This window comes from Herpailurus yagouaroundi, unplaced genomic scaffold (genome assembly GCF_014898765.1).
Source record: "Herpailurus yagouaroundi ecotype Mexico unplaced genomic scaffold, PumYag 192, whole genome shotgun sequence".
Taxonomy (NCBI): Eukaryota; Metazoa; Chordata; class Mammalia; order Carnivora; family Felidae; genus Herpailurus; species Herpailurus yagouaroundi.
In genome coordinates this window covers 8,054,415-8,074,999 of record NW_024412423.1, presented here as the reverse complement: position 1 = coordinate 8,074,999, position 20,585 = coordinate 8,054,415, and the positions used below count along the sequence as shown (strand labels likewise).

Here is a 20,585-nt window from a genome sequence, read left to right as displayed (position 1 = left end):
CCAGTGCTCCTCACCTGTCTCCTCACAGTTAAAGTGCTTCAGTAAAGTCCGGCTACTCCTGCATCAACACTTCGTGTCCTTGGCCTCATGGTTCATCCATGAGCACTCACTTTGGCCAGTGCTCTATCAGGCCTTTTTGGACAACCCCATCTCAAACAGTTCCCTAGCCTATCACCATCTAATCCAGGGGCCAGCAAACTACAGCCTGCAGGCCAAACTCTGAGGCCAGTTTCTGGAAATACAGTTTTACAGTTGGAACACAGAAACCATCGGGCCCACAAAGCCTAGAATGTTCACCAGGTGACCCTTTACCGACAAAGTTTGCCAACCAGTGCTCTGACCCATTACTGTGCCTTATTTTTCTCAATACCTAAAATTAGATTTTTTTTCCCTTCCACTCCAGAACTAAGCTCAAACGGTAGGGGGCACGGTCATGTTGAGCCACACCTAACGCCCGAATCAGAGTTAAGTGCTAAGTAAATTTCTGGGAAGGAATCAACTGAGGTCAGCTGGTGCGAAGCACCAGACTGAGCTCTTCGTATACGTTATCAGGTTTAGTTATGACTATTGTTTGGGATTATCACAATTATTGTATTAACTTTATCGTTGAGAACACTAGAATTTAGAGAGTAAGTGACAGCGTGGATTCAAACTCAGACCTATCTCATGTCAAAGATCGTATTTTTAACACTACACTAATTACTGTACAGTTCTTTTTAAATTAGTCTTTCTATCCAGGAAAAGTGCACTTTCTCAGGTATCCAAATTGCTCTGCTCCTTGTAAACTTGCACAACTGTTCTCACATAGGCTTTCCTTGTTCGGCAAGTCACTGGCATTTTACAGTTTGCGTTGTGATTATAAACAACTTTTATTTTCAGTGACATCCTCTACTTGGGTTCACTGCTGTGTGAAAGCTATTTTTTAAGAATAATTGAATATCCAACTGCTTGCTTGAAGCCCTTCATTCTAATAAATAGTAGTTGATTCTCTTGGGATTTCTAGCTACATGATCATGGTTTGAAAGTAACAAGTTTTTCTTCTCCATTCTAATTGTTACATCAGTTTCTTTAATTTTGCGTCTGTGGTTTGGCCAAAAGTCTCAGAACAATATTAACTAATAGTGATCTGAGAGGGCAGCCTTGTCATAAGCATTATTTTCCAGGGAAAGGCCTCTAAATGTTTCATCTTATTAAGTAAGACACCAGCTGTTACATTCTATCCTTCTATTTCCAGTTTTCAATGATGATTAAGACAACTTATTAATCTTCTACATCAGGAATGAATTTCTAATTTCATAAAGTATCTAGTAATGCATGGTTTTTCACCTCTGAATTAATGACAGAATATATTTAAAGGTCTAGATGTGGGTTTTATATTGTTCTAGTCTATGCTGAAGAAGAACGTCACCCCCAAATTCAGTTTTAAAAGGTGTTATTTGGAACTCCTTTAAAAATATATATGATCTGTCAACCCAGATATTGATATCAACTGTGTCTTCTTCAAAGTTGTAAGGAACCTGTCTTATAAATCAGCATTTGGGAGTCAGCTGAAAACTGCAATTGTCAAATAGGAAGCAATGATGATGAATGGACTTGTTAGGAACAATACCTTCTGAGGGTCAAGCTTGCCCAGGACTACCTCCATGAAATCTTCGTCTGAAAGTGTGAAGGTCGTATCCGCAGAGCCTACTGCAGGGCCTTGATAAACTTTTCCAGAACCATTTTTTAGGTCAATAGCTGTCAAAGATAGGAAAAGAGCAACGTGTGTTATTTTTTTTTTCTTCGCAACAGGAGAGTAAAATAAAGCAAACAAAATGCAAACATATTTATAGTTTCCAAGTTAGTGTGGCGCTTTCTACATTACACATTCTCTGTCATTTAGAAAAATTAGAAAATCCTTTATTTTTCAAGATGTCTTTTTTTATAAAGAAGTTCTTCACAAGAGTAAAAATCAATAATAGTTTCACTTCACTGAAGAAGTATATACAACAGAGACATTTTAAATGTGAATTAATGTAGAGTAAGATAGAAGGAAGCTAAATTGTTGGTGGTTATATGGTTAAGGTCTTTAGGTTCAAATACAAACTCTATAGTCAACAAAGGAAGAAAGACGAATTTTAAAACAGGTGCATGCTGGATACACCTGGGTGTCTCAGTTGGTTAAGCATCTGACTTTGCCTCAGGTCATAATCTTGCTGTTTGTGGGTTCAAGCCCCGCATCAGCTATGCTGACAGCTCAGAGCCTGGAGCCTGCTTTGGATTCTGTGGCTCCTGTTGTCTCTGCCCCTCTCCTGCTCATTCTCTCTCTCTCTCTCTCTCTTTCTCAAAAATAAATAAACATTAAAAAAAAAATTTAAACAGGTGAATGTTAGTTCGGTTGGAGGAAGGAAATACACAATCTAGTCACCTTTTATTTAAAAAAAAATTTTTTTTTTCAACGTTTATTTATTTTTGGGATAGAGAGAGACAGAGCATGAACGGGGGAGGGGCAGAGAGAGAGGGAGACACAGAATCGGAAACAGGCTCCAGGCTCTGAGCCATCAGCCCAGAGCCTGACGCAGGGCTCGAACTCACGGACCGCGAGATCGTGACCTGGCTGAAGTCGGACGCTTAACCGACTGCGCCACCCAGGCGCCCCTCTAGTCACCTTTTAAATACCTATGTTCATCAAAGGTTCTGTCATAGCAAGACAGTCAAAACAGATGCGTAAAAATGTTCTAATTTGTTGCGTGTACTTAGTATTTATTTACAAAATATTTCTTGCCCTAATTGTTGCAAATAAACATTAAAATTAACTTATTTTCCAGGGCACCTGGCTGGCTCAGTCGGTTAAGCGGCCGACTTCAGCTCAGGTCATGATCTCATAGTTCACGGGTTCAAGCCCCACACTGGACTCTGTGCTGACAGCTCAGAGACGAGCCTGCTCCAGATTCTGTGTCTCCCTCTCTCTCTGCCCCTCCCCTGCTCTCTCTCTTTCTCAAAAATAAACATTAAAAAAAATTTTTTTTTCAATTTAACTTCTTTTCCCTTAACTGTTTTTGACAGAAGTATTTAAGTATCCCAGAAAAAGGCGGGTAACTGGGAAAACTATGAAAAATTACCGTCATCGCTCCCTATAACATTTATAGAGTTGAATACCAAAGCCACAATTTACGAAGTTTTAAGTGCCTCCCATGTGACTGAGACCACCATCCCCTCCTCCAGTGCCAGCCTCCGGAAGGCGCTTTCTCTTGCTACAGCAAAGGAGCTACAATCGCATCACAGTCCCTAAGAGTGTGCAGAGAGCTCCCAGCTTAGGGCCAAGCTACACGTGCATGAGGAAAACCCAGAGTGCTTAACTACCTCCTGCTTAGCCCAAGACCTGCTCCAGAGGGGAAATGGTATCACTCCAACTCTTCAGAGTACAGAAGCTGGCCAACGAAGGTAAAACAAGAACTCAACGGAAAGTCACCTTGGGGAAGAAGAAGGGCAAGGAGAAGAGGAAGTTTTTGCTTCGTACACTTCGTTCACTCAGTCCACTGCTGAGTTTCCACTACGGGTGTCAGACAAATGCAAGGTACTAGAAGTCACGTGTGAAGAGCAAAGGCTCTGTTCTTACTGGCACTTACCCATGACATGTGTGTTCTCATGTACCGCTTGTAGAGTTAAACAGAAAGAGAGAAAAAGGGAGGGAGTCAGGAAGGGTGGGGAAGGAAAGGGCGGGAGAAAGACTCTAAACTCTAAAAGGCAAACCTCTGGCGTTCAACAAACAACCTTCATGATGTTAATTCGTCACAAGTGAGTCTAAAAGCCCACACCAGTCCTGCTCAGGAACATTAGTGGGCCGCACACATCTTAATGCTCAGGTGAGGGAGGAAGGCTCTGAGCTAACGAAGGTTCTTATCTGTCCACCTGCCCTCTCACTCCCCCTGGTTCTACGTGCGGCTTCAGAGCCATGACTCTTGGAAAGCAATACGACTCTCTTCTGTGGAAAGCTAGAAACTAGGACTGATGAAAGAGAAGAGGGCTCAGAAAGGGAAGGTTCTTAGCGAGTATGGGGAAAGGATTGGCATGTCCAATTCCAAGGTGGTTCAGGTCATGGTCTACAATATGGCTCGTTCAGGAGACTCATCATCCACCACCATTACCTTGAGTTTACATTCACCCACTGGTAAGGTCATGGTTATTCTTACTGAAATGAAGAAACATACTATACGTATTTTCTTTTACTGGTAGCAACTATTTTAAAAGCTTTGTGCATGACTTTAGCTCTGTATTTATATGGTCATTAAGGCTCCGAAAGAGTCTATGAAAATTTCAGTTTTACTTTACAACATTTAATGGGGGTGAGAGACCATGCCATTTGGAAAACTGGGGATCTCTAAAGGTCTTGGGATATATGTACCTTACAAATCACAAAGGAGAAGGCAGCTGTTTATATTGATGCCTCCTTCCCTGAAGATTATAAATGCTCTGCTGGAACAAGAATGTCTTGTCTGTATCCCCTACACTTCCTCGAATAGAAAGTACTTAGAAACTATTTATTAACGGATGATTAAAAAAGCACATCGATGAAGCATCTCTATTAAAAAAAAAATAGTAACAACAAAATGAAAACTTAAGTTAAAAATAAAGATTTTTGGGGGGGCGCCTGGGTGGCTCAGTCGGTTAAGCATCCGACTGAGGCTCAGGTCATGATCTCACGGTTTGTGAGTTGGAGCCCCACATTGTGCTCTGTGTTCACAGCTGAGAGCCTGGAGCCTGCTTCGGATTCTGTGTCTCCTTTTCTCTGTGCCCCTCCCCCACTTGTGCTCTCTGTCTCTCAAAAATAAATAAATGTAAAAAAAAAATTTTTTTTTTAATAAAGATTTGTTTTAGGGGCGCCTGGGTAGCGCAGTCGGTTAAACGTCCGACTTCAGCCAGGTCACGATCTCGCGGTCTGTGAGTTCGAGCCCCGCGTCGGGCTCTGGGCTGATGGCTCAGAGCCTGGAGCCTGTTTCCGATTCTGTGTCTCCCTCTCTCTCTGCCCCTCCCCCGTTCATGCTCTGTCTCTCTCTGTCCCCCAAAAAATAAACGTTGAAAAAAAAAATTAAAAAAAAAAAAAAAAAAAAAAGATTTGTTTTAAATCACACCATGAAGGACACAATACTTTTGTGCTGTTCCTGCCAAAAACTCAAACTCAAACTAATAATCATGGGAAACATCAAATAAACATAAACTGAGGAACATTCTACAGAATATCTGGACTCTATTCTTCAAATATGTCAAGGTCACAAAAAACAAGAACAGACTGAGGAACTCATCCAGATTAACAGACTCAAGAGACCTAATAATGAAATGTAGTATCTGATCCCAATTGGACCCTGGACAGCTCTTTCTTTTTCTTTCTTCATTTCTATTATTGTTGTTATTATTCTTTCTATTGTTACTCTTTTGCTATAGACAACATTAGTGGGACAACTGATGAAATAATAAAGTCTGTAGATTAATTAATACTGTATCAATGTTAACTTCTTGATATTGAGAGTGGTTCTATGAATAGATAAGAGACAGTCTTTGTTTTTAGGAGACGCTACTGGACTATCCAGGGAATAAAGGACACTGTATCTGTAAGTTTCAAATGCTCTCAAATGCTTTAGAAAAATGACCATAATATGTACGATGAAAAAAAATAGTAAAGGATATGGAATAAAATCATAATTTGGAGAAACTGAGTGAAAGACACAGACAAGTTCTCTGTACTATTCCTGCAACTTTTCTGTAAGTCTGAAATCATTTCAAAAGAAAAAAGTACAAAAAGATGTTATTAAGATGACTAGCACCCACAGCAAGATGGAAAGCCATTAACGATTTAAGTGATTTTGTGAGTGAGTGATTGAGTGAGTGAGTGAGTGCGGGCAAGCAGTCAGGGGCTGTGCTGTATGAGGGGATGTGGTCACGGGTGCTAAGGGAATCGAGAGTAACCTGAGGTAGACGCCCCTCCGACACACAGGTCCCCACCCCTGACTGGATGCCATGGTGCTTTCCAAAGGTCACCTCTTCAAGTCTTTCCTGTAAACCCATGAGACGCTTTCGGATCCCAGTCCAAAATGTGGAACAAGCATCCTCAAGCCTGAGTTTACAGCCCAGCTGAGAAACCCTCAAAGGTGAACTGGTTGGTCTGCTAGAAGATGAACACCGACTGTGAAGCTAATAGGTCCTAATGATCAAACGGTGCCACTGAGGATGAGTGTATTCTGATCTTAACAGAACGCCAGTTGCCAAATCCGTATATATCCTTCCACATTCTGGCAAATTTCTAAGGTCCAAAACAAATGACCTCTAATATTTAAATAACATCTTTGTCCAGACATTGTTACATGGTGCATAATGAATGCCTGGATCTAGTCCAATTACGTAGACTTAGCTCTATACAATTAATTTCAGTATATATATTTTTTAAACCCAAATAATTTCATTACATAACCAGCAGTATGCAAGCAATAATGCATAGTATTTCTACAATCTTGCTATATCAATGCCAATTCCAATCATGTTCCTATAATGGCAAAGAATACAAATATGTGACAAGAAACTAAATTTCCTTTAGGGGAAAAACAACCAAATCGTTCAACGCCAACCAGCTTAAACCTATCATCAGAACATATTTGTTACTCAGCAACACTGTATCATCACTACACAAAAAGAAGTGGGTCTTTATCAAAAGTTTCAGTAGCATGGCTATTCTACATCTACTAGATACAATCAAACCACAGATAGATTCTTATTTGGAAACAGAGGGTAATATTCATGTCTAGACTTACAACAAATTGCATCTTTAAGATTCCTGGGCCACAGAGTAAGATGCTCACTTTATTTAGACACAAATGGAGACGCTGGGGCCATTAGCTACGCAGCAGACAGTCTTGTCCGAACAAGGATCTCCCTCCATTTTCTTCCTGCGTGCCATGAAGCACAGCAGCAAAGCTACTGCCCGGAGTCCCACCCACCATTTCCCTGAGCGTGGTTTCCAAGGCCCTGTCTCAGCTGTGACTTTATTTATCCCATGTTCCCGGACCACGGTTCCTACCTACCAGCCCAGATCTCAGTCTGCTACAGGTAAGCACCATGGCTTATCCTCTTCTCCCAAACCCCTCCCCTGGCCCACGTTTCACACATCTGGCAACACAGTCAACAACCCCAGCCACACAGGCTCCAAACTCTGGCATCCGTTTGGACTCCTTCTCTTTCCTCTTGTTTTTCAGACATTATCAGTAGCCAAGCCAGTCAATTCTTCTTAGCAATAATCCACATATGCCCTCGTCCCTCCATTCCTTCCATGACCTTCAATTAGGTCTTCCTTCCCTTTCATCTGCAATGCAACAATCCTTGTCTCTCCAATCTCTGTATTCAAATTTTCCTGTGTCCCGCCTCTAAGAGTGAACAGCCAGTCTTCTCAAATTTGTGATCTGCAACCTAGCAGGGCACCTGGCACATTGTGAACACTCAATTATTACTTGAACGAGCCAATCCCCCTGTTCTGTGACAGTTGATGACACCTTCTCCGTGTCTCTTATCAATTCTGTTCAGAATTATTGATGGATATGAATAGGCCCCGATTCCTTATTTGTACTCCTCCAAGCAAAACGTGTTTCAGAATTCAGAATCTTCCAGATTTCAGGAAGGAAATACAGTGCATAAAACATGTATCATCTATTATGGAAAAGCTGCAACACTGTAACACTCTATACACAGATACACGATTTCTGTACTCAACTCATTCACACCGGGTGAGATGCGGACAATTATTTGCAACATATGAGTTCCAGTCAGGTTCTGGCATCAGTGAGTTGGAAGGAAAAAGACCTTTCCAGTTTTAGACTTTGTGGTCTCTGGAATGACGGACAGAAGAAGCTGTGTTTTAATTTTCAGGTAAAGCCTCTGATTCTTTATCATCCTCTATGCCTTCCTGTCATCTTTCATTTCCTCTGAATTTTTCCTGTTGCTTAGAACAACAGAATGGGATCCAAAGGGTTTAGCAGAACAACTTTCGGCTGGCTTTAGAAATTAACAGCCATGGGGGCGCCTGGGTGGCTCAGTCGGTTGAGCTTCCAACTACAGCTCAGGTCATGATCTCACATAGTCCATGAGTTCGAGCCCCGCATGGGGCTCTGTGCTGACAGCTCAGAGCCTGGAGCCTGCTTCAGATTCTATGTCTGTCTGTCTGTCTGTCTGTCTGTCTGTCTGTCTCTCTCTCTCTGCCCCTCCCCCCCCACTCACACTCTCTCTCTCAAAATAAATAAAGATATAAAAAAAAGATCTTTTTAAAAAGAAATTAACAGTCATAGATGTTATAAGCTATATTGCTTACTTATAAAAGGTTTCAGTGGGATCACCTGTTCCTGATTATTTCACTCATACTAACTAGAAAATATCCACACAACATGTTATCATTTTAAAACACAGAAGGTACCAATTTCAGAACTTTAAAAAAAAAAAAAAAGCAGGTGTGTGATTCATCTAAGACTATATACTCTACATGGCTTTTAGCACTTAGTCAACATACATGGAAAGAGGCTACTGTGTTACAGGTTGTACTAGAAGCAAGAAATCAAAAATTAATCTGTAGCCCTTTCTCAGGCTTACCCCCAAGGTCAGATGGGAGGAGACACCTAATTATGAACGATCATAACCCAGTAAGATAACTGTGACAAATAAAAGACTGTTCAAAGGAAATTTAGAGATTTCTTTCTCCCGCTAATGTCCATCTACACCCCTGCAACAGAATCCAAGAATCCCTATAAAAGTAAAAAGCCAAAGGAGAACCTTTATTCAAAAGGGTAAAATACCCGAAGGAACAGAACATGAGAACATGGCAAGGCTTTCAACTACATTTTAGAGCCACAAAAAGACACAAATAACAAGATCATTATGTCCTTGATATCATTATATGGTTACATGTTATAAATACTATTTTATACACTATTATATGGTAATGATATGATATATAACATTATTCATTATTAACAGTGAAATAAGAAAAACAGGCTTCTCAATTTCTATCTACATAAAGCACTATGTACGCATTGTAACATTTTTAGTAATATAAAACAATGCTCTGTAATCAAACCATTGTCTCCAGAAGCAGAAATAAGAAGGTCCTAGTGAGCCTCCTCCCCAAAGTTCCTCATCAAGGCCCTGCTTCCGGCTCTTTATGCAGATCCGGCGTCCTCATCCCACAACTCTCTGTTCCGTGCTCTCGGCCCACAAGAAAGGAACGGACGAGCTCTCCAGCCTCTCTGAGGCCATCTCTGCCCAGCGAGGCAGAGGCCACACCGGCCCTCCTGCTCCTGGGTGACGATGCACAACAGGCTTCACGGGGCCTCACCTCAAAGACGCAGATATGGCTCCTCTGCAGCCGAAACCAACCCTGACCCAAGGGCCAACACGAGAACGCAGCTAATTCTCCCGAGATTCAGACAAATTTGGTTTTAAAAGACTCTTACTCTCCCCACCTCCAACCACACATGACTGGGTGATGTCGGGAGTGGCATAGGGATAGCAGGAATGGGGGGGTGGGGGGGAGGGCGGGGAGAAGACGGGCACAGTCCAAGATCTGCAGTTGGAATGCACCTTCTGGGCCAATAAGCCCAAACCCCTGGGTTCTGAGACTCGCACAAGGTCAGTCACTTGTGACGGTCGCTCCGGTGACACCCGTGCTCAGCTAAGGTGCAGTGAGGAGCTGCGGTCTTCTCTCCTGTCCACCAAGACGCGAACGAGGCTGGGACAGCTAAGAGCAATTTAAAATGCTAAGATGTTTAAGAAAAAATCTTTAAAACCGCTTGTGCAAAAAAAAAAAAAAAAAAAAAAAAAATAAGGACTCCCTAAATCAAGGCATTCAACCATCCACTTCGTGGCATTAAGCGCCAAGATGAAGACGACAGATGCCAACACGGAACCATTTTCTAAGATACCATAAGCCCAGAGGCCTAGACAGCTTCTACTGCCGCCAGCCACGGTGACATAGTCAGTGACACAGAGACTGGGTAAGCAACAACCAGGAGTGGAAACAGTTACAACACAGCTGAGAATCAGGTCCAACAATAGGTGGCCGACCAAAGGGAACAGTGAACCCTTTCAGGGAAAGCTTTACTAAGGACTGCTCAAGATGAGAAAGCAAGCAAAAAGCTACCGGGCATCAATAGTAAGTAGTTATTAACAGGATTCCAATATTCCCATTTTTCCAGTGGGACTGTCAGCAAAAACCCTTCTCCTGAGTTAATTAAAGGTCATGTGTAAAGGGAAGCACATTTGCTAACACTGTCTACGAGGAAAGTACCAACAAGACAAGGGGCAAATCTGAGTTACTAACACTAGTTTGCCAAGAGTGAAGCTCTTGTCTACGTTACACATCCCTGCAGGGTTCGAGGGTGCCAACTTTGGGACCCATGGTTCCAGCACCTTCTCTCACTATTTACAGGTCTCATTCCTCTCCTCTACCAGTATCTTCAAAGATCCTGTGCTGTAATTCAACTTCTAACAGACGTTCCTCCCTAGGGAAAAAGCTGAATTCCACCATGGAAAAACAGACAACGGGAAGGGTGTGATAACACCTGCACACACAGTGTTGATCTATGAAGTTATTTAGACAAAAATTAGACACCTTGAAATCTGGGGGACTAAATACCTATCACATGTTTGCCTTCCTTTATCCCCCCAGTGCCCTTCTGAATTAACTTCCTAGAAGCCCAGTGAGTCCCAGAAGGACAAACATCAAAATGTTAACTGAGGGTGGTGGCACTATATACATCCTTACATTCTTCTTTATGCCTTCAGAGATCAAACTATATGTCCTAAGCATACACTGCTTAAATTTTTTTTTTTTTAATTTTTTTTTTCTTCAACGTTTATTTATTTTTGGGACACAGAGAGACAGAGCATGAACGGGGGAGAGGCAGAGAGAGAGGGAGACACAGAATCGGAAACAGGCTCCAGGCTCCGAGCCATCAGCCCAGAGCCTGACGCGGGGCTCGAACTCACGGACCGTGAGATCGTGACCTGGCTGAAGTCGGACGCTTAACCGACTGCGCCACCCAGGCGCCCCAAGCATACACTGCTTAAAAGGAACAACAGTTGCTACATTACAAAGAAGGTTGTTAATATTGATCCAAAATCAGTTTAACAAAACTTCTAAATGTTCTTCTAGGAATACATAACAGGAGACTATTTCAAAAAGTTTCAGTGGCTTTAGAGATATATTTTAATTTTCTGCTCTAAGTGAGCATTTATAGCGATGTTTAGTTGTAGGGAAGAATAAAACAAACTGATTTTCAAGGCACTCACAAAGTCAGTCTTAAACAGCAATCTGAGAATTAAGGTGAAATCCAAATTAGTAATGTTTTGGGATGAGGAAAACAGTTTTAAACGTGTCAAAATATAAAGACTTAAAAATATTTCATTTGACCTATAAATTTGCTTTCTGTTGAAGGGGAATTTAAAGACAAAAGAAGCACATAGCTAACAAGACTGTTTAAAAGTACTAATTTCAGTTATATACAATGAAATCTTTAAAAACAGATATTGTCATTTTCACGGATTCTTTACACCTCTGAAAAACACACATGGGTTCAGCGCCCTAAAACGTGTTATGTCCCATGAAAAGGTAGGGTTCACCTACCTTCAAAGACACAGGCTCTAATTATAACAAGGACACTTTACCTCTATGTACTAAGAGTTACCTTAGAACAGGATAAGGTCAGGGATAGGACTTACTCCACTTGGCTGCAGTGTTTCCATCTTTAGTGATGTGCCACTCAAATACAGCATCCACTTTCTTCACCACCTCACGCCCGATATCCCCAAGGCGGCGACCTATTTCCTCAAACACCAGGGTACTCTGAAGCTCCTCACGCTGGCAAAAGGAGAAAATTTAATTTTAAAAGTTTGTAAAATGACACAAGGGGAGAAATGATTACAAAACGTATGTGCAATAAAGTGATTTTTTTTAATCTGCATGAAAATAAGGCAAATTAGTTTTTTGCACACCAGCCTTCTTTTACTCTTTCCTTACATTCATTCATGTCACCCAGGACCTCAGTCCTCTTAATGAGGATTTTACTTTTATCAGAATTCAGAAGTAGTATTTGAAAAGCACACTCAACAACCTACGTCCTAACTAACTTCAGTAGGAAGACACTGGACAAATCAGTCTAACCTCTGCAGTCTCATCCCTTGCTTTGTAAAATGAGATTAAGTTATATGAAGCCTGATTTTCCTTGGAGCTTTAACACTTCTAAAGTTTTTGATCTTAGATTCTTCTTAAGGGATTTTAATCTTCAGTCATTTATGGGATGACACAGCTCGTAAGAGACAATTAAAGATCCTGTGTCTGAGAACCTCAGATTACAAAGTTAATACTTTGAAGACCAAGAATAGAAACATTTGCATTAAAAGCCTCAGCATGTTAATCGAGTAACACAAATATTTTAATAAATAATACATGCTATTGTTTTCATACTTGCATACAAAGCTTTACACAGATCTTTAAATCAAGAAAAGGTACAGGATATTTAACTTTTTCATGTGCTTTTCCCCAAAATATTGTTAGCTTAAAATTTCCAACGAAAAAAGTGATTCAGGGGCGCCTGGGTGGCTCAGTCGGTTAAGCGGCCGACTTCGGCTCAGGTCATGATCTCACAGTCCGTGAGTTCGAGCCCCGTGTTGGGCTCTGAGCTGATGGCTCAGAGCCTGGAGCCTGCTTCCGATTCTGTGTCTCCCTCTCTCTCTGCCCCTCCCCCGTTCATGCTCTGTCTCTCTGTCTCAAAAATAAATAAACATTAAAAAAAAAAAGTTTTTTTAAAAAAGAAACAACTGATTCAGTTACTCTAAAACTAAAATATTAAGTATTTTCTCTTGAAAGCCACCCCAGCGTCTCCCTTTACAAAGTTTTAAAAATTTCAAAGTTGTCAAAGTATTCCTTTTACTTTCACATTTTTGAATTATTATCCTTCAAGAATAAGAATCTTTCAGAGCTCTTAATTTTCTAAAGCAGCCTGAACACTAGAAGTAATATTAACTGAAATGCATAACTCAGGAAATGACTGGGATACCAGTTTCTACGACCTACCGCAGAGGATGTCTTAGCTGAAATACCAGATGCTGGCACAAGATCCACATACGCATTTGAAATGACGATGTCTCCGGTTTCATGAATCTTAACAAAAAGAAGAGGGAAAAACACCAGTTCACTCTGATGATTCCAATGAAAACACAGTATTGCCATAAAACAGTATAAAGTCATTCAAAATTACAGTTTTTCCTCATAAGAAGAAGAAAATAATAATCCAAATTAAATAAAGTTTATAAATTAAATATCAAGATGAATACACATGAAGTCTTACTGTTTTACTACAACTGTTATTAACCCTAACTGGAGTCAACTGATGCCCTTTTAAAAAATACCTATGACCAAGGTCCCATCTCCAAACTTCTAATTTAAATAGTCTGGGGTGGACCCTTGGCATTCGTATTTGGAGATTTAAAGAAAAAAAAAATTTATGTTTATTTATTTTTGAGAGAGAGACAGAGCACGAACGGGGGAGGGGCAGAGAGTGAGGGAGACACAGAATCTGAAGCAGGCTCCAGGCTCAGAGCTGTCAGCACAGAGACTGGGGTGGATGGGGGGGTGGTGCTCAAACTCACAAACCATGAGATTGTGACCTGAGCCTAAGTCAGACACTCCGCCTACTGAACCAACCAGGCGCCCCGACTGCATTGGTCTTTTTAAAGTAATAATCCAAATTCTTTCAAATACGAAGTACACATAGCATAAACAAAATGCTTAAATATACTTTCATCAAAATATTCATTTGAGGAATTCAAATTCTAATTCCTAATACTTCATCTAAAATTATTCCAATAGCTACTCTTTCATAAAATTGTGATATTGCTACAAATATACAGGATAATGTCTAAAAATTAAGGTGGCATTAATGTTGACTTTTAACACTTTAAGAAGATCATTCTTGGGGCACCTGGGTGGCTTAGTCGACTCAGGTCATGATCTCACGGTTTGTGAGTTTGAGCCCCCTGCTTGTGCACTGTCTCTCTCCCAAAATAATAAATAAATAAATAAATAAATAAATAAATAAATAAATAAATAAAACATTAAAAAAAGAAAAGAGCACACTCCTTTGACTACTTGCCATCGTACTTGAGAAAAAAGATTTTCAAACAATTTGTTCATTTTGTTCTAATTATATACAGTGCAAAACATGGAAAGAGACAATTTATGAACAAAATATACTTTAGTAAATTACTTTCTTGTGACCAAGGCAAGCATGTCATTTTGGAATATTAGTTTAAAATGTTTCTTAAAATACAACATGAAGGAAGGAAGGAAGGAAGGAAGGAAGGAAGGAAGGAAGGAAGGAAGGGAGGGGAGGGGAGGAGGGGAGGTGGGAAGGGAGGGAGGAGGGAAGTAGGAAGGAAGGGGGGAGGGAGAGGATGGAAGGGAAGGAAGGAAGGAAGGGAAGGATGGAGGGAGGGGAGGAGGAAGGAAGGAAGGGAGGGAGGGAGAAAGGATCCTATATATAACTAATAGGAAAGAGTATCTCTAATCACTGGGGGGAAAGAGCAAATATAGTGAAAAGATAAGAAGATATGCTTAGGTTTTATCAAAATGGCAAGAAGGTATTATATTCAGACATTAAATTATTTCTCAGCCCTTTCAGTTGTATCCATGGAAATTATTTCTGTGCTGTTCATTACTAGAACTGGAGAAAACAGAAACCTGTAATATAGTCATGGACCTTAACACTTTCAGATTTCATCATCTTACTCAAAAAATAAAACTTAATCAAAATAATGAGAAAACAGGAAGGCTCCAGAATATGTGGCACAAACATTAACCATAGGAGGACTTGAGAGAAAGGCAATATGTGAGTTTGTGTGGGCAGAAAAAGAGGAGTGAGCAGTAAGGAGCTGCTGCCTCCAAGGGCAACGTAAGAGCTTGAAAGGAAACTGGAAAGACAAAAGGCCACAGGAAATGAAGCGTGTACACAAAAAAGGAGGCAAGTGATAGTGCAAGCTACAGGAATTAATGAGGAGTAGGGCAACCACATAAAGAAGAGTTCCACAAAGTTATTCATTTATGAAAGAAATTGTGATATAGTAAGAAGAGCGAGGGCCCTGGGATGTGGGCTTTGAGCCAGAGGACCTGGTTTGTACCCCGGCTCCACCACCTTCCGTGGGACCAGGAGCTGGTATTTAAGAGACCCAAACCCAGGGCGCCTGGGTGGCTCAGGCAGGTGAGTGTCCAACTTCAGCTCAGGTCATGATCTCATGGTTCATTGGTTCCAGCCCCACGTCACGCTCTGTGCTAACAGCAGGGAGCCTGCTTCGGATCCTCTGTCTCCCTCTCTCTCTGCCCCTCTCCTGCTCGTGCTGTCTCTCAAAACTGAATAAATGTTAAAAAAATAATAATAATAAAAAAAAGAGAGACCTGAACCCAGATTTTCTTTCATCAAATACAGAGTTCTTAGGTATATTAGAGATAATGGTACAGCCTGCTCAGAGATGTTTAATAGCTACTATTATTATTCATGATGGTGCCTACACTGCCCAACACAAACCATCTGTGCGGTACAAAATGATCAGGCCAAAAAGTACCAGCTTGGTCAACCATATTAACAAAAATTAGCTTTAAAAATCTCACATATAAAGGAATGATCGCATGTCCTTTTAGTATTTTACCGGAACACTGCTAACAGCCTCACCCAAACATTACTTAACTCTTTAGGGATACATACTTATTTTGTGGCTTGTTTACTATTCATTAGGCTCAAATTCTGTGACATAAGGTGTTAATTTGTGGATTTTTAAAATTTAAATCCAAGTTAGTTAACATATAGTGTAATAATGCTTTCAGGAGTAGAACTTAGTGATTCCTTTCTTACATAGAACACCCAGTGCTCATCACAAGTGTCTGCCTTAATGCCCAGCACTCATTTGGCCCATCCCCCCACCCCTCCCCACCTCAGTTTGTTCTCTGTATTTAAGAGTCTCTTATGGTTTGTCTCCCTCTCTGTTTTTATCTTATTTTTCCTTCCCTTCCCCTTTGTTCATCTGTTGTGTTTTTTAAATTTTACATATGAGTGAAATCATATGTTATTTGTCTTTCTCTGACTGGCTTATTTCGCTTAGCATAATACCCTCTAGTTCCATCCACAATTTGTGGATTTCTGTATGATTGAGATATCCAGTAGAAAACATACCCATAAGGGTATGGTTTTACTGTCCTGTACAACATTAACTAGTTTTGTCTCTGATTCAGCAAAATTATTTAGAGTGGGTCCTGTTGGGCCATATGTTGTTACTCCAATTCTCTTTTGGACCACTTTTATCATCTTGCCGGCTCTCTCATTAAGCAATTAGATTTGTCATATTTTCATTTAAAAAAAGAATCTTTTTTAATGTTTATTTTTGCAAGAGAAACAGAACATGAGTGGAAGAGGGGCAGAGAGAGAGGGAAACACAGAATCCACAACAGGCTCCAAGCTCCAAGCTATCAGCACAGAACTTGACACAGGGCTTAAACTCATAAAGCGTGAAATCATGACCTGAACCAAAGTTGGATGCTTAACCAACTGAGCCACCCAGGTGGCCCTCATTGATGCAATTTAAAAAAAAAAAACTTTTTTATTATGTTTATTTATTTTGAGAGAGAGAGAGAGACAGAGTGCAAGCAGGGAGGGGCAGAGAGAGAGAGGGAGACACAGAATCCAAAGCAGGCTCCAGGCTTCAAGCTGTCAGCACAGAGTCCAACGCGGGTCTCAAACCCACAAACCGTGAGATCATGACCTGAGCTGAAGTCGGACACTTAACAGACTGAGCCACCCAGGCACCCATCATATTTTTATTTTATATCTGCGGAAGAGTGATGCCTTTAATATTCTGAAGATTACATTTTGACAAGTTGATTGGCTGAGTCAAAAAGGCTGGGTTTTCAGAACAGCTGTGCCTCTTGTACAAAGGCAGGCACCAAGTCAGTAAAAAATAAAAAAAACAAGGGACATAGACACCTTTTCAATTAAAAGTTACCACTGATTAGGGACACCCGGGTGACTCAGTTGGTTAAGCATCCAACTCTTGATTTCAGCTCGGGTCATGATCTCACAGTCACCACATCAAGCCCTATGTCAGGCTCCATACTGAGCGTGGAACCTGCTTGGGATTCTCTCTCTCCACCACCCCCCCCTTTCTGCCCCTCTCCTGGTAACATGCACGCACAGGGGACCATTCTCTCTCTCTCTCTCAAAATAAATTTTTTTTTGAAGTTACCATTAATTAAAAAGAAACTCTCTAGATTTTCTATCATACCCATAGCACTAACCAAAATAACACTGTAAGACAGAATACAATTACAGGGTGTGGTGAACCAGATAACAAAGCCCCTCTGACTACATTACTCATACCTTGGTTTGGAAATGAATTCTATTTCCTTCTTTCCACATCTCAGTTTTTATAGTCTGTCCTGGATATACTGGTTTTGAAAAACGAACCTTTAAAAGAAAGGAGTTTGGGGGTTAACAGTGTTTTAAAATGACACCTTTCTACTCGAGGGGAAAGAAATTCCAAGGAAGGTGGGAGAACAAAAAAGGAAGAAAACAGGTTTAAATATATTTAAATTCTTAAAAGGACAAAAACAGTAGTAAGAAAAAATTACAGCAATGATATAGTTCTTATAAGCTCATTCTTTATCTTTCAAAGCACAGAATCCATGAATAGTGTTTAATCTTGAGAAACAGAGACATCATTGTGTTAAGGACAGTTATACAGGTAGTCCCAGAACAACTTCATCAATGCAGGTGAAAGTAGTACTAAGTATATCCAGGGACTAAGATTTGGGGTGGCATCTAGAACAATATAATCCCACTTCTGATTTCATAATTTTCTATGCCATGTTATTTGCTCTGTGTATGTTTAGCTAATAAGAGTAGCTACAGTAATATGAAAAGCATGAAAATAATCTGTGTTATTAAAGGCAACACATCAGAAAATGCAATTTCACTGCTGCACAGAACACAACTGATAAAAGCTTTTGGAGCCATTTGACACTGTCTTAAACCATTTGTTAGTGTCTGTCTTTAGACTTAACTTCTGCAAAGATGCTGTGTAGAGACAGGGTTTTTTTGTAATTTATAATAGATGAAAACGTGAAACCAACTTAAAAGTACAAAAACTAAAATCAATATGCAGCCGTCATGTTGACATAGGTATACGTTAATGAGTTCAAATGCAGCCACTTAACATTTTTTAATTAAATTAAGACAAATTACAAAATAGTCAAGAAAAAAATGTTTAAGGTAAACCTCAAGTTTTTATTAATGCGTATATACTGACATATGCATGTATGCTCCTAATTAATGAAACAATCAAATTAATCTGTGGAAATTATAATTGTATATGAGATCTTTCATGGTTCATGCGTAAGAGGTATTTATAGCTACAATAAGAACATGGGCTGATTGCCAAGTCAATGAAATAATAAAAATGTGTATTGCTTCAGTACAGTACCTATTTCAAATGAAGTCACTAAAACTCCTTTTCTAAAAATAAAAAAGGGAACTAGTGTTCAAATTATGCAATAATACACGTATACCTTAATTGCCTTGAATCTTGACACATCATTATCTGCAAACTTCTGTAATACATGCCTGGCAGAAAATCCAAATGTACATAATCCATGTAATATGGGCTTGTCAAAACCTAAAAAAAAAAAAAAAGAGAGAGAGAGAGAAGAGAGAGAGACTTTAGTTAGTTAGATATAGGTATATTTCCTACTTAAAAGCCAAGGGCCCCTGAGTGGTTCAGTGAGTTAAGCAACCGACTCTTTGTTTTAGCTCACATGATCTCACAATTTCATGGGTTCAAGCCCCACATCAGACACTGCACTAGCAGCTGGCTTGGGATTCTCTCTCTCCCTCTCTCTCTGCTCCTTCCCCACTCACACTGTCTCTCTCTCTCAAAATAATAAAAACTTTAAAAAAAATTTATTCATATATATATACATATACATATATATATATATATATATATATATATGCACACCAAGGATAATTAATTCAGGATTTCAAAAACACATCTTCAAATGGCACTATGATGGGGCATCTGCATGGCTCAGTTGGTTAAGCCTCCGACTTGAGCTCAGGTCATGATCTGATGGTTCTTGAGTTCCAGACCTGCGGCAGGCTCTGTGTTGACAGATTGGAGCCTGGAGCCTGCTTCAGGTTCTGTGTGTCCCTCTCTCTCTGTCCCTCCCCTGCTTGTGCTCTGTCTCTTTCTCTCTCAAAAATAAATAAATATTAAAACTTCAAAAAACAAACAAACAAAAAAAAAAACAGCACTAAGATGAATTAATACCATCTATTTTAAGAAACATGGAAAATATTTTATAAATAATACTTCCAGGGAGAAAGCTATGAAACAAACAGAGAAGAATCAAGAAAGGAATGTGAGAGATGTGGGAACACAAAGAATTGTTTTGTTTGGCTGTGGTCCTGACGATGAAATCACCCCTGCTGATTTCAATATCCAGGTATGCAGATGATCCTTTCCTAGCCTTTCAGTTCTTCCTCTCTCCTCCAATGTCCTTTGCCCAGCAGGATAACTCTGACACCCACCTACATGATAAGATCCTAACCCTGCACTAGGAGCTGCCTTCCTCCACAATCTGAATTATGAATTCCAAGCACAACACCTCCTGAACACTACTTCCTACTTTCTCTACCCTTAGCATAAATGTATTAGGAGAAGGCTATTTTTTAAATACAACTGGGATGCCTGGGTGGCTCAGTTGGTTAAAGGTCCAACTTCGGCTCAGGTCACGATGGCGTGGCTCGTGAGTTCGAGCTCTGCGTCAGGCTCTGTGCTAACAGACTGATCGGAGTCTTGAGCCTGCTTCAGATTCTGTGTCTCCCTCTCTCTGCCCCACCCCTACCTCCCTAAAAAATAAACATTAAAAAAATTTTTTTAAATACTACTCAAACTACCTGTCTTAAGTAGCAATGTCCCTAAGTGTTATTTAGATAACGGAACTACTAGTTTTCATTGGTACACATTATGAGCAACTCACCAGCGAAACTAGAGAAGTTAGGATCAATGTGTAAGGGATTCCAGTCGCCACTGAGGCGGTACAAAGCAGCCTGCAGAGAAAGAATTATAAAAATAACTAGCACTCAGTGCTTTCTGAAAATACATTAAAAGAAAAACAGGAAATATGTTCAATTTTTGTATAAGAAATATATAATATACCAAATTGAAGCTCTACTTAGAAAATAACCATCTCTAACACAGATGAACTGTAAATCAAGTGCTTTTTATAACACCTGCCACTGGAATCAGCTGGGGAGGAGGGGACCTGTCGGGTAATGGGAAGGGGCCAAGAACTAACTACACCTGGGTAAAACCATGGTTAACTCTGCCTGAGGAGCAAGTCACAGAAAGGAATCCATCAATCTACTCTCATTACAACACAATGAAAGGGTGGGCGCCTGGGTGGCTCAGTCAGTTAAGTGTCCGACTTTGGCTCAGGTCATGATCTGATGGTTCACAAGTTCACACCCCGC

At 40.3% G+C, this 20,585-nt stretch overlaps 1 protein-coding gene across 2 annotated transcripts in view; it reads right to left on the bottom strand.

Moving 5' to 3' along the window:
- The window catches only part of HSD17B4 (hydroxysteroid 17-beta dehydrogenase 4), an 86,688-nt gene that overhangs the window by 4,638 nt on the left and 61,465 nt on the right, over window positions 1–20,585 (bottom strand). For both annotated transcript variants that reach the window (XM_040444304.1, XM_040444305.1), the window contains exons 18-23: window positions 20,093–20,162; window positions 18,620–18,726; window positions 17,433–17,519; window positions 13,085–13,171; window positions 11,731–11,869; window positions 1,610–1,737 (exon numbers count right to left, since the gene is read on the bottom strand). In XM_040444304.1, coding sequence (XP_040300238.1) covers window positions 1,610–1,737; window positions 11,731–11,869; window positions 13,085–13,171; window positions 17,433–17,519; window positions 18,620–18,726; window positions 20,093–20,162 — 618 coding nt within the window. The remainder of the gene's footprint in view (window positions 1–1,609; window positions 1,738–11,730; window positions 11,870–13,084; window positions 13,172–17,432; window positions 17,520–18,619; window positions 18,727–20,092; window positions 20,163–20,585) is intronic.